General features: G+C 35.1%; 5 protein-coding genes across 7 annotated transcripts; 3 read left to right on the forward strand and 2 right to left on the reverse strand.

Moving 5' to 3' along the window:
- The first annotated feature begins 193 nt into the window (after positions 1-193).
- LOC124956922 (dimethyladenosine transferase 2, mitochondrial) lies at positions 194-2230 on the forward strand. The gene is made up of 3 exons (XM_047513376.1): positions 194-1206; positions 1290-1588; positions 1678-2230. The coding sequence occupies exons 1-3, from the start codon at positions 391-393 to the stop codon at positions 1913-1915; spliced, it is 1353 nt and encodes a 450-aa protein (XP_047369332.1). The 5' UTR covers positions 194-390; the 3' UTR covers positions 1916-2230.
- A 288-nt stretch (positions 2231-2518) lies between these two features.
- On the reverse strand, positions 2519-3808 carry LOC124956927 (transmembrane protein 179). The gene is made up of 2 exons (XM_047513388.1): positions 3480-3808; positions 2519-3345 (listed from the first exon to the last, which is right to left on the reverse strand). The coding sequence occupies exons 1-2, from the start codon at positions 3587-3589 to the stop codon at positions 2790-2792; spliced, it is 666 nt and encodes a 221-aa protein (XP_047369344.1). The 5' UTR covers positions 3590-3808; the 3' UTR covers positions 2519-2789.
- A 669-nt stretch (positions 3809-4477) lies between these two features.
- Positions 4478-14062, forward strand: LOC124956905 (autophagy-related protein 2 homolog A). Of its 3 annotated transcripts, none has more exons than XM_047513295.1 (19): positions 4486-5110; positions 5526-5838; positions 5952-6265; positions 6384-6563; positions 6628-6852; positions 6940-7412; positions 7499-7801; positions 7881-7998; positions 8103-8203; positions 8295-8789; positions 8873-9151; positions 9277-9802; positions 9907-10094; positions 10177-10676; positions 10781-11249; positions 11335-12099; positions 12181-12455; positions 12691-12931; positions 13148-13396. In XM_047513295.1, the coding sequence occupies exons 1-19, from the start codon at positions 4937-4939 to the stop codon at positions 13257-13259; spliced, it is 6051 nt and encodes a 2016-aa protein (XP_047369251.1). In that variant the 5' UTR covers positions 4486-4936; the 3' UTR covers positions 13260-13396. The 3 variants fall into 3 exon arrangements, with proteins under 3 accessions (XP_047369252.1, XP_047369251.1, XP_047369249.1); XM_047513293.1 differs by having other exon boundaries at positions 4500-5110; positions 12691-12992; positions 13148-14062; XM_047513296.1 differs by lacking the exon at positions 13148-13396 and having other exon boundaries at positions 4478-5110; positions 12727-12870.
- A 149-nt stretch (positions 14063-14211) lies between these two features.
- LOC124956930 (dynein regulatory complex subunit 7-like) lies at positions 14212-19000 on the forward strand. The gene is made up of 2 exons (XM_047513393.1): positions 14212-15469; positions 18671-19000. Exons 1-2 carry the CDS (start codon positions 15071-15073, stop codon positions 18812-18814), a joined length of 543 nt encoding a protein of 180 aa, XP_047369349.1. The 5' UTR covers positions 14212-15070; the 3' UTR covers positions 18815-19000.
- On the reverse strand, positions 18800-23948 carry LOC124956920 (protein distal antenna-like). Its single transcript, XM_047513366.1, has one exon. The coding sequence runs from the start codon at positions 23484-23486 to the stop codon at positions 21951-21953; it is 1536 nt and encodes a 511-aa protein (XP_047369322.1). The 5' UTR covers positions 23487-23948; the 3' UTR covers positions 18800-21950.
- Positions 23949-24392: the final 444 nt, after the last annotated feature.

Below are 24392 nucleotides of genomic sequence, written 5' to 3' on the forward strand. Positions count from 1 at the left end.
TAACAACATGGACGGTTTGTTGAATGTGATTACTTTTTGTTCTTTTTAGAAAAAAAAAGCAAAAAGAACTTAATTTAATAAAAATTTGTATTTGTCATAAATTTGTCACACACACACACACACAAATATATATATATATATATATATATATATCATAATTAATACATCTTTATAAAATTTAAGTAAACATAATGAAATTTAAATTATATCTATTAAATAACTATATCATTTCATTAAATATAACATCATAATGGTTTTGTAGGATTTATATTAAACGATATTTATGAAAATGTTACAAATCATTTTTTTTTAACATAAGATCGTATATAATACAGTAAGTTCACTTAAATTTGCTAGTACTGAAACGTAGAATAAGAAAAAAGTATCACGATGAACGTTAATTTTATGAGTTTATTAATTAAGCATATAGAAAAAGATAAATCACATTATTTTACCTTATTTTTGACGCATAGAAAATTTTGCTTAAGCATGAATTTCTTACATCCACGAAGTATCAGTCAAGAAACGACCGAAGAAATAGATCTTAAAACAAATGATAATGAGGTAAAAATAGATAATAAGAAAACAGCATCAATGAAATTGATGAAAACTATGAAAAGTGAATATGAAAATTTGAATATAAAAGATTATATAAAACTTATAAATCCACAATATATTGAAGTTTGCCCAAAAATTTATCTGGGTTATACTAGTAATATATCGGATGTATCTTATTTAATCTCAGAGAATGGTGCTAAAAATTTTGTCGATTTGATAATTGATGATCTTTCAAAAAATATGACCTTTGTAGCTGAAGCTAACCCTGGAGCAGGTGTATTAACAAAAGAATTATTAGAAGCTGGTGTTAAAATTATACGGATATATGAACCAAACGAATGTTTTTATCCTCTATTACGTAAATTACAAAAGAAATATCCTGATAGACTTGAAATAAGAAAGGCAAATATATTAAAAATGAGCAAACTATATTTCTTGGATCAACAGGATAATAAAGAACGAATAAATGAAGTATTAAAAGATGTCCCATATGTACATTGGGAAAATGAAACATGTATGCAAGTAATAGGAGCAATAATAAATTATAGGTTCTTGAAACATCTAATATGCTCCGTGGTATTTCGTACTAGCTTTATGTTACAAGGAAGAACATCCTTTTATCTGGCAATAACACCCTCGTTATGGAATGTAATTATACCAGATTATTAAAGTATTCAATATGTAAGATCTAATAATTATCTAATAATTGATATATTCTTTTTATATTTTAGATAATAAGTAATCCTCAAAATAAAGCCGCTTTTAATTTTCTTTATATTATCTATCAAACGTTATTTGATTGTAAATATTTGGGTGATATAGAAAGATTATTTTATATACCATGGCCAAGGAACTCATTAAAACAAAAGAAATTACAAGTTAACGATAATAAGATCTTAAAAGTTGTGAAAATAGAGCCAAAAGCAGATCTTTTTAAAAATACCACTAAACCAATTCAAATAATATCTTATTGGTATTTTGTAAAATACCATCTTAAATCAAAGGAACAAAGGGTAATACCTGAATTGGAGTGAGTATAACATTCAGAAATAAAGAGGAAATTTTAGTTAAATATTATTTTATTATTTCTAGCCATATAATCTTTTTGTTATATTTTAGAAAATGGATACCAGGATGTGGAATAAGATTAATACAAAAGAACTATAATATATTTACACGTTTTGTAGATTTAACGCCCCTTGAATTTTTAGATCTTTATGAAGAGTTCGTATCATGGCCAGAATATGAAAACTGTCTCTTTTTAACCAGTGCATATAGTTACATACACATTGTTAATCAAAACACAGAATTTACCGACACATTAAATTTTAAAGGTAAAAAGATTTTTTACAAATGATTATTATATTTCATGGATTTTCATCATTGTTTATACTACTTTAAATAAATATTAAATATGTCATGAAAAATGTGCGTGTGCGTGTGCGTGTGCGTGTGCGTGTATATATATATATATATGTATGTATGTATATATATATATGTTGATATAGTACATAATTGTAAATAAATGTCAGTATATATATATAATTCCAGTATATATTAATACAATTTACAATACCTTTCATCTTTGAAGTTACGGTACAAAGAAATTATACTCATACAAAGTTTTATAATTACTTATATTAAAATTGAAAATATATATTTTTTTCAAGTATTAATTAATTTATTTTATGCACTTTTAGGATGTAATAAAATAAATAGATAAATTATATTTATATTTCAATGAAGCTATATTACTTATATACATGTAAATTATATTTAATCATTTTTTTAAGTGAAACTGATACACTTGCTTATTATTCAAAAAATATAAAAATTTGGATAAAATTAAGATAATTTTTTGAACAAATGTTTAATCATTAATATACAAACCTGATATGTATTAATTTTTACATATTCTAAATATAATCGATATCAGTAATAAAATTAATGAAACACTGAATATCTTAAGTATTAGAAATAATTATTTGTTTTTGTAAATAATCCTAATATTTTAAAAGAAAGTATTGTGTTCTTAATAATCATAGATTTATATACATACGCACACACACACATACATACATACATACATACATATATATATATACATATATGTATATATATATACATTCACAATTTTTCAGCAATACTAGATCCAAGGAAGCCACACGGACTATAGAATTTCTATGAAATAGTATTATAACTTTTTGAAATATTAATTGTTACAAGAAAAATTAACTGGATTCTTGCTGTTGGCTATTTCCAGTTGCTTCAATTAATTTTTGCCTTTCTCTATACATAGATACTTTCATATTTTCTATTTGATGATAACGCAGCAACTTTAACACAGCAAAAACCGATAAACCAACCCAAATCGACAAACTACTCCATGTTCCAAATTGCGCTGCACCCAATTCAATGTGAAAGCCCGAGGTATCGATATTGTCGGCTTTATCAATATCATTTCCAGCAGCTAATTCGCACGAAGGAAACCTTTTTGTCATACACTGACACCAAGTCATGAAACCTAATGTTACGATAATAGCAGCAATCAATGTTATTATCGTGAGAAAAATGCAATTGACAACATCTGCAAATGCTGAAAGAAAAGAACTGTCCTCGCCACGATACATTAAAACAGAAAGCCTATAAATCTGGAAAGCTGCCATTAAAAATAATACAAGTCCAACGAATATAGTGTAATTGCAAGAAATTTGTGAGGCCCAATTTACTACAAACTGTCCATCGGTTTCTTGCCAAGTTCCCGTTGAAAATAGTAAACAGTGTCCCCTAAAAATAGAGTCCAAAGTAAAACGAAATATCTTCAAGTATTGATAACTTCTTTTCTTTGGTATTGACATTTCTTCAGTGAGATATAATTGGGATTATTCACTCAACAGAATTATTATAAATAGTATATTTACCTAAATTCATCTTGATGTAAACTCATGGGTACGATAATGCAAAGAGATAAAATAAGCGCCACAACATATCCAGCTATTTGACTGAGAAGTAAAATATTTGTTAGAGCCATAATTAATGACAACGAGGAACAACTTGTTTTTCACGAATATTATTAAATCGTAGTTCTTCTGTTAATGAACAATTATGCCAATAACATCAATGATTTTCGTTAAACGAGAGTCAATGATTGCCACTAATATTGTCACTAAAAACATTGACGGACGTGTATTTAGAAAATGCGTTCAACTTCTACCATTATCTTTATAACCACGTAAGTGCTACCAACATTGTAGTTTTATATATTATCTCTAGCTTCTTAACTTTATTTATAACGGTAACAAAAGGTTTATTGTAAGGACGAAATAATTGAAGGATGCAATATATCCATGTAGAAACGTTCACATACGATACGATTCACATTTCGTACGGAGTACGAAAAATATCGTCAATCGAAATATATTATCTAATTAATTATTTATATAAATTCAAATCGACTGCTACGGAATATTAAAGGCGCGAATCATTTTTGCGATAACGCATAATTGCTTACATTTGCATAGACTTTATATGTAGAACCATTTCATTTCCATGTCACAATTGTTGTGCCATTTAAAGGTCATTGAGAGGGATCGAGGATTTATGCGTGAATCGCCTTTAACGAAAGAATAAAGAAAAAAAAAAAAAAGAAAAAAAAAGAAAAAAAAAAGAAAAAAAAAAAAGAAAAAGAAAAAAAAAATCTTTTCCGATTAGAACTAATCAGAATGTTCTTTCATTTTACTTTCTTCCTCTTCTTTTTTTTCCTTTTTTTTCCTTTTTCAAGTTACGTAGTAGAGAAATAATTGAGAAATATTGATGACATCTTTTATTTATCTATTTTTCCTTTTTTCTCTCGTAAAGATAAGATCGATCACATTTAACAAAGATATATCGGTGAAATATTGAAAAGAAATCGATCGAAGTTAGGTCGTAGTTATAATCGAAGATCGTTGAAAAGTATGTTGGTAGCGATTAGTAGTGACGAATTCGTAATAAAATGGGCGGGGGTATAATACGGACATGCCGTAGAGTCAGCTGATTTCAATCGATGAAGAAGTAGTGTTGGACTGACGTTCAGATATTGTGTGCGTGATAAATATATATATATACGTGTTAACTTGTGAAGGGGAAAACATTGGCGAGCTAAAGCGACGTTAAGAAAAAACTGAGTTGTCGATTGTGTCGCTTCTCGAGTATTATGTCGAGAATTTTTTCGATAGATACAACACGTGTAGGGGAAATGAAATCTGTTTGGTTAATTTGTTTGTCCATGACCATGCCAACTGAATAATAATCGTCAGACATAGAAACGACGGAGCGAATTTTTAAAAAAATTACACATGCCTTTCTTAGAGTAGATCGTTTCGTTGTAGGAAATAAAATGTCTTGGCTGGGATGTTTACCGTGGTCGGAAGGAATCAAAAAGAGGGCCTGCAGATATCTACTTCAACGATATCTCGGTCAGTTTTTGGAAGAAAAATTGACATTAGATCAGCTTACAGTGGATCTTTACAATGGAACTGGTCGTGTTACCAATGTTAGCCTTGACGTGCAGGTAGTAGCATTTTCTTTGTTTCAAATCCTTATCAGGTATTTTCATTGGCATCGAAGATAACTCCGTTGTCTTCTTTTCTCAAATGATTCATTTTCAATGTCAACGATATAAATGAATACTTTTATTTAAACATATCCATATAATAAATATATACATAATAAATTTGTTAATTTACATCACTTTATGACTTATATGACATATAGAGTCAATTCGCAATTTCTTTTGTCTTTCTTCTCAGGCAGAATTGCTTTAAGTTATTATTATACCTTAAAAATGTATAACTTAATCGTACTCCTAGTTAACGAATAATAATTCTTAAAAAAAAAAAAAAAAAAAAAAAAAAAAAAAAAAAAAAAAAAAAAGAAAAAAGAAAAAAAAAAACAAAAAAAAAACAAAAATATAACTTTGATGATAGGCTCTTAATGAAATGGGTGAACAACAAAATCTTCCTTTGGAATTTGTTGATGGTTTCATAACGGAAATGTCCGTTAGTATACCGTGGTCTGCTTTGCTCAGCGAGGCAAGTTACGTGGAAGTCATCAGTCTCAGATTAACAGTCCAACCAAGGCAAAGGGCTGAAACAGGAACTTCGATGTTTGAATCTATGTGGAGTTCGATGACGTCCAGTATGCAACTTGCACAAGAATGTTTGCAACAAGATGCTAACAGCGCTGGAAATACACAACCTTTAGAAGGAGTAGAATTGTTTGCACAGACAATAGATTCAAGTGAGGCTCTCTTGATGTAAAAAGAAAAAGTCCATACACGTGTAGTTACACGTGCGTGTGTGTGTATATTTACATAAAAAGAAAATATACCTATTAAAATTAATTTGTTTCAGTTTTATGTAGAGTAAAAGTCAGATTTATAGACACAGTCATAAGGTTAGAACATGTACCATTAGATTCTTCGATGGGTGTAGCAATGGAAATGTGTATAAAGTATCTTGAATATTCTGATGAAGCCGGTTTGGATCCAAGTCATACTTCTATAGATCCAAATCAGTCGGGAAAAGGTTACGTCGTTTCAGCCTTCACAACAAAACGGTTTTACTTGGAAGGAGTAACCCTCCATACGGATGAATTTCCATCTAGAGCAAGGACATTTTCGAGAAGTATTATGACTATGAGCAGGGGGTCTACACCAGATTCAAAAGTACTTTTATATAATTTTGCAGAATTTATATAATATGGATATTCTTCACTACAATATGATATGCCTTTTCTTTCTTTTTTTTTTTTTTTTTTTTTCTTTTCTTCTTTTTCTTTTATAGAATTCAGATGGCCAATTTTCTTCCGCACAAATATCACCCACTCAAAGTATGCAAAATTATCCTGACAGAAATATAATTAATAATTTAAGCGAATCACACCCTATATTATTTGCCAAATTCGCGGGTAGACAAGAGTTCAGATTAAAGATAAAGCAAGGTGAAGGTGTTTTGGGACCAAAGGTAAAGAAGGAACTGATTAAACTTGCTATCTTTGATATTAAAACAAAAGTTTTAATTATTCTAGGTAGAGTTAGAAGTTACATTGGGATCTTTTACTTCGTTCCTGAGTCCTCGACAAGTGCATGTTCTTTTTGAATTAGCACATGGGCTTGCATCGCCGGACTTGGAGGATGTAAGTAATGTTGCACCAAGGACTTGTACAGAGAAACCAATGGCTGGTAGTGATTTTAATAGAGTCGAAAGAGAACTCATTCATCAAATACATCCTATACAAGGCATAAGGTCAACGGTAAAAAAATGTGTTAATTTTCACAGTTACGACAGTTGTTGTATTAGTAGAAGAATTGCAGATCATATTCGTTCGATTTCTCTTTAGGATCTGAGGCATACACAAGGATGGTCAACGGCATCTTTGGAAGACTCGGATAATGAAGAAGAATTTTTACCAATGCGTTTGCCCGGATCTTCATCCATGAATGATTCTATTATAAGCAATAATCTAAGCATGGAAGACAGTATATTAGCTAGTAGTATCAGTTCTAAAAGTTCAACGACAAATTTGCCAAAGCACAGTAAACACAGGCATAGTTTGGATTCTGATTCATCTGCAGAAACATCGCAGTTTCATATTCGGGTGTCGTCAATCGCTGTAGTTTTATTACACGAAGATATATTAACAACGAATGTAGAAGGCCTCGGTTTGACTACCAGCAGTATAAAGCAAATGAAAAATTCGGCAGAGGAATTCTTTAAGCACTTAGGAATTTTTGCAGCTGGTGGCTATGGAAATAAAGATTTCGATAAGGCGTCAAAATTACTTTTAGATGCTTGTCGTCTTAGCCATATTAGGTATAAATAATATATAAGAAATTTTATTCCTAGTGATTACGATAAAAATGTAAATATTTTAAGATTTTTTTTTTTTATTCTTATAGGTTACTTGCAGCGCCATTAATTATTGAGGGAAGTGAAAGAACCACTACACAATTTTCTGTAATATCAGGCAGTTTAACGCTGGCTAGTTTAGAAATTGTAGAATGTTTAGTCAATTCGAGTACTTGTAATACAAACGGAGCATCAAATACAGAATTTGTTGAATTATTAGGATTTCAGAAGGAAGCCACAAATAATTATGGTTTTTCCGATAGAACGGATTTTAGAATGAGATTTCAATATACAGAGAAAGCTGTTCGTCATGCTCAGTTGATTAAATTTGCACATCCACGCACAGAGATTGAGTAAATTCATATTTCCACGAAATTATATAACTTTCTTTTTTCATCCTTCATTAATTATATTTTTATCTTATTAATTAAGTATCCAGCTGGAGCCATGTAAGACTGAGATAGACATCACAATAGTGGATAGAATATCTGCCTTATTAAATCCACAACCAATATGTACCTGTAATCAAACAACTAATATGAGGGATACTGTAAGTTATTTTTAACAATTGAATGAACTGAGTAATACACAATTACATGATGATTAAGATTTCAGTCGGAATGATAATGATTTGTTGATTCTTATATGTTTTAGAATCAACAAACGTTGTTTTATCAAGCGGTAGAGAGTCCAGCGCTACCAGATTCCAGAATAGATACAAGAGTGTCTTCGTCATCTTGTACGATAAAATTGAGGTGATTATGCAATTTCAATTTGAGGTATGATATATGTTCTCTAATATATATATATATATATATGTATATATGTATGTCTATTCTATCATAGATTTCCTATACCAGACTTGAGACCTCTGCATGATATGAATAGAGCGCCATGGTGGAAGAGATCCGTAAGACCGGATTACATGATACTCAAACTTACAGATGCACAAATCCATTCTACTATGGAAAGTCGTGCTCACTGTTCGGCTAGGCACGAGCTTCAGTTTCGGCATCTGTTACTATCGTATTTAGAAACTGATACCGATGTACCCATAGAAATTGGCAAGGCAATAGCTGATGAGAAAAACGATGGATCATATCAACAAATAAATGAAGGCTTTGGTTGGGCTAGAATAGTTATTACAGTATACCCAATTCATTCGGGTGGACAATTGGAAGATAGTTCCGAAGGAGAACCAGATTCAAGTTTAGATGATACTTTAGAAAATGCACCTAGGCATCAGCCATCGCCGTTTAGTTCTAAAAAAGTTATACACGAATCTGATACACCTCACTCTAAACCTCATAGCCAAGGAGATAAGGATGATTTAGAACAAAAGTTTGTATTAATATTTTAAGTATTATGCATCGAAAAAAAAAAAAAAAATATAAGTATAAATAGTAGAACTTTCTTATCGACAGAGAAGGAGAAGAATTGATAATTCCTGGTAGTCGACAAGAAATGTTGGAATTTATCGAAGAAGGGACTCGTGGTTCTCGAGTTCAAGTGGAAATCAATTTGCCTTCTGTTTCCGTTCAAATACCATCGAAACATCTTTATGAATTATTGTACAATAGATTCAACACTGATATTTTTTTGTGGGAACCTTCTGCGCCACGCCCGAAATATACCTCTCATATGGAAAGTCACATTGGTCTCGATTTAGCATCAACATTGTTGCAAGAATCGGCTTATCCTCGGTAATTATTTTCATACTCTTCGTTACTTCATTATATGTGTGTGTGTGTGTGTGTTTGTATGTGTGTGTATATATGCATATATGCAAGATAAAGGTCCCTATCGCATATCTGTAAATATATTATAGATTCAGCATGTGTAAAAGTGGTATACAATATGACTCTGATTCCGATTCAGACGAGGAAGGTATATTCCATTCTACAGCAGATAGAAGTTATAAACAACAAGCAAATAAAACATCTAAGAATGGACAAAGTAAACTTGCATTGACATTGAATATTAATCAAGGTCTTTTGACTATGTACACACCTGTACGCGATTCTATGCGCAATGTTATTCCCGGCCAACAAGGTGAACTAATACTTCGCTTAGAGGATGCTACAATATTTTCTGTTACCGCTTATAAAGGGAATATAAATATGGGTTATATTTGTGCGATGATTAAAAATGCATCTTTAAATCATTGTGGTTTGACAACAATTCCTTCACAAACTCCACCATTGAGATCTATAAATAGTGTTATACCGAGGCATTGTCAAAGAGCAATATATAGATGTGAGCCAGGTGCAAATGTAACAACAAATTCTTGCAATAAAGATATGGTAACTGTGGCTGTTCGTATACAAGCTGCACATCAAACTCATCGCATAAAGGTTCGAAAATATAATAGGACTCCTATATAATATATATTTTACTTTATTATATATTTTCATTGGATTATATTGCATGGATAGGTGAATATAAATATTCTTTATAGACTTTCAGAGTAGCAGTTGGTATAAGGAATGCTACCTTGAGGCATAGAATGTGTTCAACTGCAACATCATGGTTTACACAGTTTACCGATTGTTTGGATGTCGCGGATCATCCTGTCGCTGGATATTCCCCACCAGGAATTCTTACAGAGTTACACTTACATCTTTGGGATTGCACAGTAGATTACAGGTCTTTAACTTGATAAAAATATTTGCAAAACGTTATTGATAGTAACAAATGAGTAGATATATTAAATAGATGTGATTTGCAGGCCTTTACATTTGCCATTAAGATCGGTGGTGACTCTTGGTAATTTTAGTGTGTCTAGTAATATAGCAGCACAGACAAGCACTTCGACATTGCGATTTATAGCAGAAGATATTGGACTTTTTATATCCAATAAATTAGGAAAGAATATAGATTTGAAAAGAGATTATGTGTGTGTAATGGATCTAGGTCTTTTTGAATTATCATTAAGATTGAACGACAAAATGTGCGGAGGAGCGCCAAGAGTGGATTTGAGAGCAAGCAACAATGTATTACACGTGCGCACGTGTTCAGATTCTGGTCGCGCTTTAACACAATTACTTACATATTTTGCCAGTGATGGTGATTTAACGTCAAACACAGAAAGTACAGAAAATATAGCCGTACCTAATTCAGGGGATGAAGAAAGTTTACTCGGCGATGAGAGTATCAATACTTTGAGTAAAAGTCAAGTCGAAAGAGTGAACAGTTTAATGGAAGAGGCAATGGAAGAAACAGTTAAAGGTAGAATTATTTAATAATATCTATCGCTATTACTCATTCGTTTTTGTGCGATATATAAATATATATATATATATATATATATAAAATTAATTACTATCTTCAAGATACAACGATAGATGCAGATGAAAAATCGCCAGCGAAGGAAAGTCAAGTCGAAGTATTTTTCTTTCCTGATGAATCACGTCCTGGGTCTCAAATTATTCCTGAAATATGTTCAAATGCGAAAGATTGTGTCAAAACAATATGCGAAAGTGAAACAGAAGATGCGGATGAAGATTTTTGTATCTTAGGTGAAGAAGCGGGTGCCGGGATTATGCCGAGACATGGAATACCCGAAGTTCGTTGGCTTTCCGAGGAGTCATTAAGGATTGTGGATAATCATTTTTCTATTCCTCTTGGTAAAACTGATTTATTGAAAGCTCCTAGACATTATCCTGCTGCCGTTTTAAGATATACGCTTTGCGAAATGACATTGATTTGGCATATGTACGGAGGAAAAGATTTTGAAAATTCTGAGGTGGTAGCAAAGAAACATGTTACCATTAACGATAATACGTCGCGTATGCAAGGAAGGTATAGATTGAAAACATTGAATTTAATAATTGATTTAGAAAGGAACATTAATAATGCGATTATTCACATTTTCTTTTGTTTACAGAAGTCGTTCTGTTGCCAGCGTAGGTTTCACTACAATTAGTCCAAACGAAGTTCGTTTTGGTAGCGTACCGAATTCACCACGCATAAGAACCAAAGAAACATTGATAGATTGGCAAACGTCTGGTGGCCCAAGTCGTCAGCACGACGTATTAATGGAGTTACAATTAAATAAAGTTCGCTTTCAACACGAAGTTTATCCAGAAAATACAACGGAAGCATCTAGACAAATTTTATTGGTCAACGAGATCGAAATTAGGGACAGATTGGCCTCTTCTCACATTAACAAATTCTTATATCAGTATAGCAGCGAAGCGAAACCCAGGCAATCCCACGCAAATATGTTTTCCATGAAAGCAGTTCATATAAGACCAGATCCAAGACTGTCGGCTCAAGAATGCTGTTTGAAGCTTAGCGTACTGCCACTACGCCTAAATATTGATCAGGATAGTCTATTATTTCTGATTGAATTTTTTAACGAGCTAGGAGGCGGATCGAAGCAAAATTCTGATAATTCAGCCGCTTGCAATAATTCTCAATCTTCTCCGGTATCCAAACAAGGAACACCAACGCATCATCCACCTGTTATGAGCATAAATGATTCAACTACAATGCCTAATGTTCAAATTTCAACGAATATACCGCAAAATAATACGATAGATCAAAATTTGCTAATACTTTTGGAGGATGAATTAACAATCAAAGAAAACAAAACGAAGCCAAAGACGACTCACGAAGTTCGTGAAGATTGTCAACCGATATATTTTAGGTAAATTCTTGTACAATTATTATTTGAATAGAAATTATTATTAATTTCATATGTGGATTAAATGTCATCGATAATGTTTAGGAGCGTCATATTTGCACCCGAGGTTCTGGTTAGATTAGATTACCACGGGAAACGCGTTGATCTTACTCATGGGCCCTTGGCCGGGCTTTTGATGGGTTTGGCGCAATTGAACTGCTCTGAGCTAAGACTGAAAAGATTGACGCATCGACACGGACTCCTCGGTTTTGACAAACTCGTAACGTTTTTATTATCAGAATGGTTGCAAGACATAAAGAAGAATCAATTGCCTAGTTTACTTGGAGGCGTTGGTCCTATGCACTCGTTAGTACAGCTGTGTAAGTATATAAAAGAGACGACAAACGATCTAAATAAAATCATATTATATATTAGATGGATGAATTCGATTATTTACAAATTATTTTATTCGATAGTTTGAAAATGTTGTTCTTTGAAATTTTGATATTAAAAAAGAAAAAAAAAAGAAGAAAAAAGAAAAGAAAAAAAAAAAAAAAAAAAAAAAGGAAATAATGCAGTAAATGAAAATCCTAGCACTTTAACATTTCCTAACAGTTCAAGGAATTCGTGATCTGTTCTGGTTACCAATAGAGCAGTATCAAAAAGATGGAAGGATAGTTCGTGGCTTGCAAAGAGGTGCGAATAGTTTCACCACATCCACGGCTATGGCAGCATTGGAGCTAACGTCTAGACTTGTATATGCCATACAGAGCACAGCCGAAACGGCATACGACATGGTCAGTCCAGGACCTAGCGTACGTCGAAAATCAAGAGGACAAAAGGGCCGCAGAAAAAGGTATAGTCAACCACAGGATATTCGTGAAGGAATGGCAAATGCTTATATGCTCGTTAAAGAGGTATGCAAATTTCAATTTGAAATTACTTTTGCTTACGTTTAAGATGTTGTCTCTAATATTTTTGAGGTTTCAAAGTATTTCCTGATTCAAAATTTCCTTTTGATAAAATATATGTATATATAAATGTATACATATATACATATACATATATACAGGGGCTTGGTGAAACTGCTAATCAATTGGTACGAGTTGCAAGTGAGGAACACGAACAGAAAGGTGTATCAGGAGCGGTGGGTGGTGTACTTAGACAGATACCGCCGACAGTAGTTAAACCCATTATTCTTGCCACTGAAGCAACGAGCAATGTTTTAGGAGGAATGCGTTCCCAATTGGTGCCCGATGCAAGAAGGGAAGCAGCTCAAAAATGGCGGCAAGATACTCATGATATAAATTAAAATTTTCTCGAAAGAATTGCAAAAAGGATCTTGTTAATATATTATTAATAAATCTCGCTCAAACAAAAAAAAAAAAAAAAACAAAAAAACAAAAAAAAAAAACAAAAAAAAAATGGAAAAGAAAAGGGAGAGAAATAAAAGAGAGAGTAAAAAATAATAAATTTCTCGTCGTATATATGATGTACGTACTTGACTTATGTTATTAGATATTGATCCATGACGCAGAACTAGAAAACTCAAGAATTAAAATATTTGTATATGTATGATTGGCATCATTCGCACGAATTTAGATTTGTGCCGTTTAGCCGAGCATATCATTCAACAAACTACTTACGAGTAGAATAATTCGATTGGTCTCATAAAAAAAGAGATCACTTTTAAAAATATATACTACAGGAAATATACGGGAAGTTAACACACTGAATCGTTAATATGGAAAAGATATACACAATATTCGCAGAAGTGATGATGATATATATTTCAGTTCCACTAATTTTATTGTATGTTGCAATACCATCGTAATTTCTTATAATATGTATAAATTATAAATCAAATATACGCGATATCGTGAATAGTTGCACTTTGCTGCTTCTGCGTATTTTTGTTCTAATCTTGTGTATGTTTTATACGAACATGTATCTAAACATTTTTATTAATAAAACGATCTATACTATTCACGGTTTAATATTGCTTAACATCACATTATAATTCTTCATTCAAATATATTAGGATTTCTTATCGTTGAGCAAAAAATGTAATCGTTATTTCGATAATTTGCACATTTTGAAATTCGACTTTCGAATGAATTTCGAGAGTAGGTTTTTTTGCTCTTCTTCCTAGTATGTATCTGTCGGTAATGTAAAATAACGATAATACGTATGAACATTTCATTAAAAAGAACAATAAATATATACTCGCGCGCGCGCGCGCGTGTGTGTGTGTGTGTGTGTGAATATATGTATCTATACACATATATATATATATATATCATCGTCAAAGAAAGATTGTAAAATTCAGAAAGATCGTTAAAATCCACAAAGGTTGTTTAAATGATTTTAAGATTAACGAAATATATATGGATAAAAATTGGAATATGTATAAATGGAATGTTTTATCGACCGATGAAAATATTTCGATACAAGTGATATATTCTCATACTTTCATAAAACAGATTTTTTTTATAAACGAGTTTTTACAATCTATTTTTAATCTTTAAATAGATACGTTTATTTTCTAATAAAAAAAGAAACAAATATGTATATGTATATGTATATGTATATATGTAGATCCTCTCTTACCACGAAGGTAAATGCAGAGTAAAGTATACTTTTTAGTAATACGTAAAAGATGATAGGATCGACAGCTGGTGCCATCGAGCGAATGGTTAAAATATTAACGAAACCTTTCAAATCATTCGAGTAACTTAGCTGTCATGACGATAAAGTTTGTTTACATGGCAATTGAGTCCTTGAGTTCTCTATCAAATCATATCATTACTACTGCAATAGCACGTGCCGGTAATCGAACTTAGTAAATAACAGTTCTTGCTTTCATAGCTCGTGTTTCTTCTGTCATCGAAAATTGTATCATAAACGAGACGAGAGAAGTTTTTCGTTTTTCTTTCCTTTCCCTATAAATGAAGAAATAAAATTAAGCGGAAAAACGGAAATTATAATAAGTTCAATGATTCCCATTCGACTTCCGACCGCCATTTCTCACACCGAGTCGATAGACTGGAAAAGATACAACAACGGTGAGGAGGAAGAAGATGAAGAAGAAAGGTATAAATACGAGGAAGAGGAGGATTTTATCGAAGTTGAATATCGACCTACGGCCGTCCCGATTACACGCGAAATTCTACAAAAAATTCAACAAGAATTGGGTTTAATTCAATTATGTTGGCCCGAGAAGGATATTAGAAAAGACGTATACTTGTCAACTTTGCCGGATAGTTATTATAGTGTCAATGATAAGGAAAGGTTATTGCTTTTGTATGCTGAGAATTTTCGAAGACAATTCCATACTAAATACAAGGATAGAAAGCCTATTTTATTGGCATGTGAAAATGAATGTGGCGTGCAGGTAAGAACAATGATTATTATTATTATTATTATTATTATTATTATTATTATTATTATTATTATTATTATTATTATTATTATATTATTATTATTATTATTATTATTATTATTATTATTATTATTATTAAACGAAATATCCAATAAATATGGAACATGATTTTTATGACTATCTTGATGACACCCAAACAATGTCGTTTATTAATTTATATCATCTGCAAATTTTATACATATTATATATATATATATTTCGTATTTCACAAATATCCTTAATATGATATAATTACAGTTTTCTTTGTTTGTTTTTTTTCTTTTTTTTTTTTACGGTATATATCCCGATTTTAATCTTTCTTATCGAAAGATATAAAATCTTTCGATTCAATATATTTCAAGTCTACTATTAAATTCACGCATAATTCCTCGTCGTCGTCGTTGTCACTATCATTGCCATCATTGAATTTGATACTTACGGTCTTTCGATATATCCTCGTAACATATTAGCACGCATAAATTCTTCACAAATTACAATTTGTAATTATTGAAAGCATCAAATTGCAACGATTCGAACAGTTTTTGTGTTGTAAAGATTAATCGTCACTCCTCCTCTATTATAATCGTATCATTGATTAAACTGTAGAAAATGAAACCTTCAATCGATCAAACTACGATATTACGATGGAATACTATATAAAGGATATAATATGTATTAAATTATCGTAAATAATAAAATTTGATGACTTTTTTCTCAGCGCATTAACACTAGATTTACCAACTTCAATCATAATGAAACTTTTTTCATTTTTAATTTCATTGCAAAGTTTTTCAAGGCAGTATGACTTTTTTATTATTATGTGCGCGTGTGTACGTACAATGTGTGTGTATGTATGTGTATATATATATATATATATATATATATTATTGTATTAGTTATAGATAAGTGGGAAATATTTTAGGGGTGACATTAACACATCAAAACAATAAGTGAAGTTCACATAAACGTATGTCCTATTTGACTTTGTTTTCGTGTAATAAGAAATTATTGTATTGCAATATTTCTTTCGTTAAATGGATGAAGCTCGATGAATTGAAAGAATTGAACGAAATTTCTAAAAAATCTGAAAAAGATCTAAACATATGGAGAGAGTAAAAAGATAGTCATTTGTAAGACGTTTGCGGGTTTGTATTCTTGAAAAGAAATTCGAATAGGACATATGTTTATATAAATTTTTTTTTATTGTTTAAATGTCATCTCTAAAATATTTCCTACTTATATTTTGGAACGCTCTGTGTGTGTGTGTGTGTGTGTGTGTGGGTGTGTATGTCATATGCATACATACATATACTAGTAGTAAATCTAGTGTTAAAGATGGCATTGAAAATTTCAAATTAATATTTTCGAATTAATGTATATATATATATATTCATTAAATTATTCGCATTCAGTCTTTGCGCCTTCATAATAAAGAATTTGTATTGTGATAAGACGAAAATTGTGTATTTTTTCAAAGGATCGTAAAAAGAAAAAGAAAAGAAACCAACAAAAGAGAAAAAAACAATCGAGTACAATATAATTCCTACGCAAAAATGTATCATTTGTGTTCGTATATTATCGGTAAAAAAAGAATCTTATAATACTGTGCAAAAGTGTTTCATAATTTGATCATCTTAAAAATCTTCATTGGGTTTTAATCTCCATTGGGGAAAAAAAAAAGAAAACAATAATGGAACATATATACAGTGTTATACGAGGATCTACTGTAAATCACAAGTAAGATTGATGCGTGCAAAGTTTCAAATGGAGGAAGCCATATGCGAGTCAAAAGAATCCTCTTTTGAATCAGGATACGATAGACTCGATAGACGATTTAAAGGAAAGAAAATGACAATCGAATGAAAATCTTTTCCGTTTCATTGTCGGATTAAAGGATCGGTAAAAAATCGTGCGACACGTATTTTATTATTCTTCGGTGTATTCTTTCGATAAATACTTTCGACTCGTCGTACAAAGGCATTCTCCATATAAAAATTAAAAAGTGTTCATAAATAAAATTATTGTTATTATTTAAAATCTGCTGAAAGTCGCGTTGAAAGGCGGGCACGCGTGTTTACGTGCGCGTGCGCGCGCGCGTGTGTGTGTGTGTGTGTGTGTATATATAAGATGACGAGGAATGTTTATACGTGTGTTCTCGATATATTATAACGTATATATCCTCTCTAATATTCTCTTTCTTACTCTCTTTTTCTATCTTGCTATCTCTCTTTGTCACTTATATGCTCGTTACTTCTCTCTCATATCTTTGTAATTCAACTAACGGAAATATGTAACCGTGTTTATTAGTTTATAGGAATCTTTTCTATTACATCCGAGCATTCCTCTCCTCTCTTTCTCTCTACAATCTAAATAATAAAAATAAACTTCGCTATACATTTATTCATACATACTTTAAACGTTCTACAATACAATGGCATGCACTTTTTCTTCGCGTGCGAGTGCATGGTCACAGTCTTATTTACATGTGCCGCCCATTATACAACGACACTTTTTTCACTTTGGTTTCTTCTTATTTATCGTGTATGTACATATGTATGCACGGACGCGCGCGCGTGCTCATGTGTTTATATAGTGTGTATATTTTTATTTTTATTTTCTTTTAATTTCATTTTTTCTATAAATACACTTCGTCGCTCGCAAGATCGCCGGCTTCTGTTATTCAATTATCGAAAAAAGAGCGATCGAGTCTAATATTAAAAATTTGATTGATCATCGTTAAGAGAAAACATACATATACATATACATATACATACATACACACATACACACATACATACATACATATATATATATATATATATATATATATATACACATACATACATACATACACGTATATTCATTTATTTTTTTTACGTATTTTTAATTAAAAGAGAAAAAGAAAAATGCAAGGGAAAAAAACAAAAAAGAATATAGAACGATCTTGCACGTGACGATGTGGTGCGAAAATATGAAACAAATTCACAAAGTGGAGTGTTTTAAAGGATAACGATAACGACGACGACGACGACGAAGACGAAGACGACGACGACGACGACGACGATAACGACGGCGACGAAGATAATAATCATAAAAATGAACGATGACAATAATAATGACAATAATGATAATGATGACGATGACGATGACAATAATATCGCTTTTCTTGTGCAGAAATTTGTGTCTACGAGTATAAGACGAAGTACACTGCCATATCCGGAACTGTACACGTGGCAGGGATGCGCAAAATTTGTTAGCGACTACATAAGTTACGAGCCACTTGGCAAGGAGGATCTCGTATTGGTAAGAAAAATCTGAAAAACACTTTAACTGTTTTTTCTTTCTTTTTTTTGTTTCCTTTTCTTTTTCTTGTCTTTTTTTCTTTTTTTTTTTTTTTCTTTTTTTATTAATAAAAAGCTACGTAAGCGCGAATAACAATTCCGCCGAGCGATGCGAGATCCCCTTCGTGCCTCTGGTCTCTTTTTTCTCTTCTTTTTCTTTAACAAATTTTTTCTCTTTCTCGCCGAGACTATATATCTATATATATATATATATATATATATATATAAATATATATATGTCTGTATGTGTATATATATATAAACATAGTTTATTTTATTAACGAACTTAAAATGAATAGTAGTAAAAGAAAAAAAGAAAAAGAAAAGAAAAAAACCCGTTAACAAAACGAGAGGTAGAATCGTTGCGAGAACACTCGCTACAAAAGTCATGTGTTCGCCGATAGATTCGAAAAAGTAACAACTTTTTTATTTTATATATATATATATATATATATATATATATATATATATATATGTATATAGTTTTGCATCGAAAGATTGTAGGTTGTCAGAAATCGTTACGACGAGCCTCGACGAAAACGATCGATTTGCGAAAATCATCTCTCTCTCTCTCTCTCTCTCTCTCTCTCCTTTTTGTTTGTTCTTTTTATATATATATATATATATTTTATCTACTTCGAGAAGTCATTCACAGTTAGTTTTTTTAATTTGGAAGAGAGCAAGGATTTTTCTTTCTTTCTTTCTTGCACCCTTCACGTAGAATGCATGTAAAACTTACATGTAAGCGAACGATAAACAATAGATCGATCGATAATACTTTGTCTAGAGAGTCGATATATCATATTAAATCTTAATTACAACAGTCCATATTCAGGAAATTTGGTATATTCTCTTATTTACAATCTTTCGATAGAAAGGGAATAAACGGATCATATTACGATCTAGATGTATTTTGATTTCGGTCCGATTATCTAAGGGAAAGGTAACTAAGTGGAGAAACGAGCGTGTAGTAGTGCACATTTAATTATTCGAAAGACGGATCGTTAACAATAAGAACAAAAGGAAAAAAAACGAACGACGTTTATCTCGTGTTAGGAGCCTCCTCCAAGCGTTATATATATATAAGAAAAAAAAAAAAAAAAGAAAAAGAAAAAAAAAATAATAAAACCAAAGAAGAGGAAATAAGAAAAAGAAGGTACGCAAGTTGAAGGAGTTTAAAAGCGCAGGAAAAAGAAGCGTCGCGTGACGGAGCGCGACCGAGGAGAGAATATTAAGAACAGAGAAAAGAATTTACGTCGCCTCGAGGATCTTTGGCGATCGCGTTACGCTTCTTGGATAGGCCGAGAGAGGAGCAGAAGGGAAAAGGAGGATGAGGTAGAGCGAGAGAGAACGTGCGATAGTAAATCGAGAGATTCACGAAGCGAGTCCGCGCGCGCCATCGCCCGTTTGTCCTTGACACCCGTCCTTTCGTATAGAGCGCGCGTGTCTTCTTTTCTTTCCTCTCTCTCTTTATCTTTTTAACATTTTCTCTATCTCTCTGCCGTCTCTTGTCTCTTCACCTCTTCCTCCTCCTCCTCGTCCCTTTCTTCCTCCTTCTCCTCCCATCCTTCTTTCGGTCTTTTTTTTTGTTTTCACGTTTCTTCCGAAAACGAACAGAGTGTTACAACATGGTGTACATAGAGAGAGAGAGAGAGAGAGAGAGAGAGAGAAAAAGCAGAACAAGAGTGTACGTACGTGGCTTGTTCGCTTCATAAAAAAAAAACGAAGAAGAAGAAAAGGTTGCGTACAGGGGAATAAGGAGGAGGTCTGGTACAAAGTATCATAAGGACGTAAGTAGAAAAAAACGTAAAGGAGAAGGAGGAGAAGGAAGATGATGATGATGGTGTCAGGGAAGAAAGGCAAGCGAGGTGGTTTATATTCGTTTCGTTTCGTTTCGTTTCGTTTCGTTCTGTCTTTCCGACTGCTTGCGCCACGCTCGGCGACCGGCGTTTCTCCTCGTGGTGCAGCAATAATAACGTTTCCCGCGCGTACTTCGGATTGGCTGGTGTGTCGTGTGCGGTCGCGAAGAGAAGAGAAGAAGAGAAGAGAAGAGAGAAGAGGAGAGGAGAGGAGCGGAGGAGCAGCAACGTGTCGAGCCGTTTTACTCGCGCTAGTGCCGCTGTGTGACGAAGGGGGTGGTGGTGGTGGTGGTGGTGGTGGTGGTGGAGGAGGCAAGAAGAAGAAGAAGAAGAGGAGGGGGAAAGAGGAGGAGGAGGAGGAGGCGCAGCTCGTGGTGGTTCTCGTTGTGCCGTTCTGCCGCCGCCACCGCCGCCGCCGCTGCCGACGTCGCCGGAGTAGTGGGGTAGAGGGACCGGCCGACCGAGTTGTTTCATTCATAAAAAAGTTCTTTATTACTCTCTGTGAGCGCATGTGCTATTCCACGGAGGAGGACCTCCCCCGAGCCAGCGTAACCACGTTTACACATGGCATTATTTACTACCGAGCGAGACACGAATCGTCGGCACACGCCGCTGCAACGGTGCGGTGTACGGAACTCTCTCTCTCTCTCTCTCTCTCTTTTTTATTCTCTCCCTTTTTCATCTTATTTCATTTGGATGACTCTTTGTGTCTTTCTTCTTTTCCTGTCTACCTTTGTCTCTCTCTCTCTCTCTCTCTCTTCCCCTTTATTTTTTTTCTTTTCTTTTTCTATATTATATACTTCTCCGATTACGTTCTCTCGTTCGTTTCAACTGCTCGCAGAGAAGCCGCGAGCTATCGGCGCGCGAGGGCTTATCGTCGCCGTTCGCCGAATGGGACTTCGCGGAATAGAAGCTGGAATCCGTCCTTCTTCGTCTCTTTGCCAACGCGCGTCCGACACCCTTCTCCCCCTCCGCCCCCCACCCACCGTCCCCTCCCCACCTCGTGTCACCCTCCATCGCGGTCCCCGTTCGCGTTCTACTCGATTCGTCGCGCGCGCTCGCGTCCTTTACACGCTCCTACTCTCCCTCTCTTTCTTTCCCTCGCGCTATCCCTCCCCCTCCCTCTCATTCTCTCTCTCTCTCTCTCTCTCTCTCCCTCAATGCACGCACACGCACACACGCACACACACGCACACACACATACATTCTTTCTTAAGATTATATATTTAGCATCACAGAGTGCCGCGCTCTCGCCTACTTTCTGCTATGCTTTAAACTAGGCGATTTCTTTCTACACGCCTTCAATTTGTCCAAGAGATATTTAAATTGCAAGACCTGAAGCCTCGTGACGGAGGGTTCAGAACATCTATCCAGCCACCTAAGGAACTTTTCGGCGTGCTCGATCGCCTCCTCGGAACTGCGTGGCACGTCCTCTGCGACGGAATCGATTCCTTCCTCCTCATGGTTAAAACCGCGCCTCGCCTTCTCCAAGTCGTTGTTGTTGTTGTTGTTGTTGTTGTTGTTGTTGTTGTTGTGGTGGTGGTGGTGGTGGGAATTGTGGGAAAGAACATTATCGAGAAGGGCCTTAGCTCTGCTCGGTGATCTTCTGGGAGCCGTATTATTGGCAGCGATAGGCGTCGGCGTTTGCGTAGACGCGAGTAATGGAAAGCTGCACTGCTTGTACCATTGCCAAAACCATGAGCCGTCTTGTTGATTGATACTTGGATTAAATGTAGCCGACTGTTGTCCCAGGAGTTGTTGTTGCTGCGTTAGCCACAGCCATAGGGCATCGTCGATCCTCTTGTTATTGCTTGCGGTAGACGAGCTGCCGCAGATACCGGGCCCAGTAGTAACGTTCTCCTTTTTCGCCTTTGTACGTTGTTGTACGCTGATGCCGCAGATACCGCTACCGCTGCTACCAACGTTATCATTGGTTTTTCTTGGGGAAGCAGGAACGGGAGTCGAGGGTGCCTCCGCCGCTGGTGGTAAAATCTTCCTCGTGCAAGATTTGGCGACGGAGTCCATCTGCGCGGGAGCTATCGCAGAGATGCTGTGCCTTTTGCCGCTGTTATTGCTGCTGACACCACTGAGACCACCGCCAATAACTCCGACGCCGCCGTTACATCCAGCGAGCATATTGGTTGCGGTGCTCTTTGTGTATTGCAGTCCGTTCTCGACGAGGCCGACGGTACTACCGTGCGAAAGACCCGCCGCCGTCATTCCAAGGAGATTTTTTGCCAGGCTACCGGTTGCCCCTGACAAAAGGCCTAGTTGCTGAAGGAGCAACGAACTGTTTTCTGGCCTCATATTGGCCATGCTAGTCATCAGCCCGACGTAATCTATCTTGTGCTTGTTGTCAGGCTGATGTTGGGACTGTTTGCCGTCGTTCATGTCGAGGCAAATGTCGTTGGTTAAGAACGCCGAACTACCGGTGGCCGTCATCGACGTTTGTTGATCCAGTTTCGGCCTTTTTGCGCACGGGCTCTCGTCCTCGCTGGAAACATTGGCTGATCCACCAGCGGGTATGTTTCCAGGATTAATATTGTTCGTGCCGGAGGACGAGGCCGGCGAGTGTACTTCGCTGTCCGGCGTCGAGGAATTCCTAGCCATTCCTCGTATCTTGTGCTCGGACTTGCACCATCCACGGAGAGTCGACTCCGGTACCCCAATGTCTCTCGCTACAGAGGCTTTGCTCTCGCCCTCGTGGACCCTCTGTATCGCTTCCATCTTCTCAGACGCCGAGAGCGCGCGTAGCGGCCGTTTACCCGGTCTCGCTGAATCCCCCCTCATCGGAACAAGATGCTATTTACTTGCGGAAAGACGAGAACGGTCGTTCTTTTTTTCTTTAAAATTTTTTTTTACGCTTCCTTCTATGATACGACGTTAAAAATAATCGACCAGGATATATCTATTCGTCACTTTGCCTATTTCACTTTGCCTAGCACCGATCACTAACGATTTCACCACTATGATCACACGCCTATATCTCGTCGTGTCCTTTTCGAGCTTACTTACCGTTAGAAACTACGAACGATATAGCAAATCACTCGAATACGAAACGCGTCACCGTCGTCTGATGCGACTAGTTTTCGTCGTATATATGTTATATATATATGCAAGCGCATAAAACAGTTCGAACAACCGGATCGTCGCTTTTTCTATTATGGCACGAGGAATTGAGAATATCGCGTCGTCCTTGAAAATATACGATGTTCTCGCATCGAACTGCGACGCTCAACTGCTCTGCCGGTCGACCACCGTCGGGGTATTCTTAACGTCGCCGCTCCTCCCCCCACTTCTCTACTCTCTTCCACGCCGCGCCTCTCTTACCCCTCCACAGGCTTCCCCTCCCCTTTGACCGACCTCTTCCTCCTCCGCCAACTCCTCCCTTACCGCTTCTACCCCTCCCCACTCCTCTGGCTCTCTCTCTCTCTCTCTCTCTCTCTCCCTTTCTCGCACGCTCTCTCGGCATCGCTGACGCTTGCTCGTCCAACACCGAACCTTCCCTCTCTCGATCCCTCCACTCCTCTCGGCAAACCCGTATCGCGAACCGCGCGGCGTTTCTCCGACGTCGTCGTCGTCGTCGTCGCCGTCGCCGCTGCCGCCGCCGCCGCCGCCGTCGTCGTCGTCGTCGTCGTCGTCGTCGTCGTTCGCTTTCCTCCGCAACCCCTCCACAACCCTCCACTACTCCTTCGT

The sequence above is a fragment of the Vespa velutina genome, chromosome 24, assembly GCF_912470025.1.
Source record: "Vespa velutina chromosome 24, iVesVel2.1, whole genome shotgun sequence".
Lineage (NCBI taxonomy): Eukaryota > Metazoa > Arthropoda > Insecta > Hymenoptera > Vespidae > Vespa > Vespa velutina.

What these genes read in the sequence shown, in the direction of transcription:
- LOC124956922 (XM_047513376.1), top strand. Translation starts at nt 391, where the DNA reads ATGAACGTTAATTTTATGAGTTTATTAATTAAGCATATAGAAAAAGAT. An exon ending in TAACACCCTCGTTATGGAAT is followed by an intron (nt 1,207 to 1,289) that starts GTAATTATACCA and finishes TTTATATTTTAG; the next exon opens with ATAATAAGTAATCCTCAAAA. An exon ending in AGGGTAATACCTGAATTGGA is followed by an intron (nt 1,589 to 1,677) that starts GTGAGTATAACA and finishes GTTATATTTTAG; the next exon opens with AAAATGGATACCAGGATGTG.
- LOC124956927 (XM_047513388.1), bottom strand. Translation starts at nt 3,589, where the DNA reads ATGGCTCTAACAAATATTTTACTTCTCAGTCAAATAGCTGGATATGTT. An exon ending in TTACATCAAGATGAATTTAG is followed by an intron (nt 3,346 to 3,479) that starts GTAAATATACTA and finishes CTCTATTTTTAG; the next exon opens with GGGACACTGTTTACTATTTT.
- LOC124956905 (XM_047513293.1), top strand. Translation starts at nt 4,937, where the DNA reads ATGTCTTGGCTGGGATGTTTACCGTGGTCGGAAGGAATCAAAAAGAGG. An exon ending in CATCCACGCACAGAGATTGA is followed by an intron (nt 7,802 to 7,880) that starts GTAAATTCATAT and finishes TTATTAATTAAG; the next exon opens with TATCCAGCTGGAGCCATGTA. An exon ending in GATTGCACAGTAGATTACAG is followed by an intron (nt 10,095 to 10,176) that starts GTCTTTAACTTG and finishes TGTGATTTGCAG; the next exon opens with GCCTTTACATTTGCCATTAA.
- LOC124956930 (XM_047513393.1), top strand. Translation starts at nt 15,071, where the DNA reads ATGATTCCCATTCGACTTCCGACCGCCATTTCTCACACCGAGTCGATA. An exon ending in AAAATGAATGTGGCGTGCAG is followed by an intron (nt 15,470 to 18,670) that starts GTAAGAACAATG and finishes TTTCTTGTGCAG; the next exon opens with AAATTTGTGTCTACGAGTAT.
- LOC124956920 (XM_047513366.1), bottom strand. Translation starts at nt 23,486, where the DNA reads ATGAGGGGGGATTCAGCGAGACCGGGTAAACGGCCGCTACGCGCGCTC.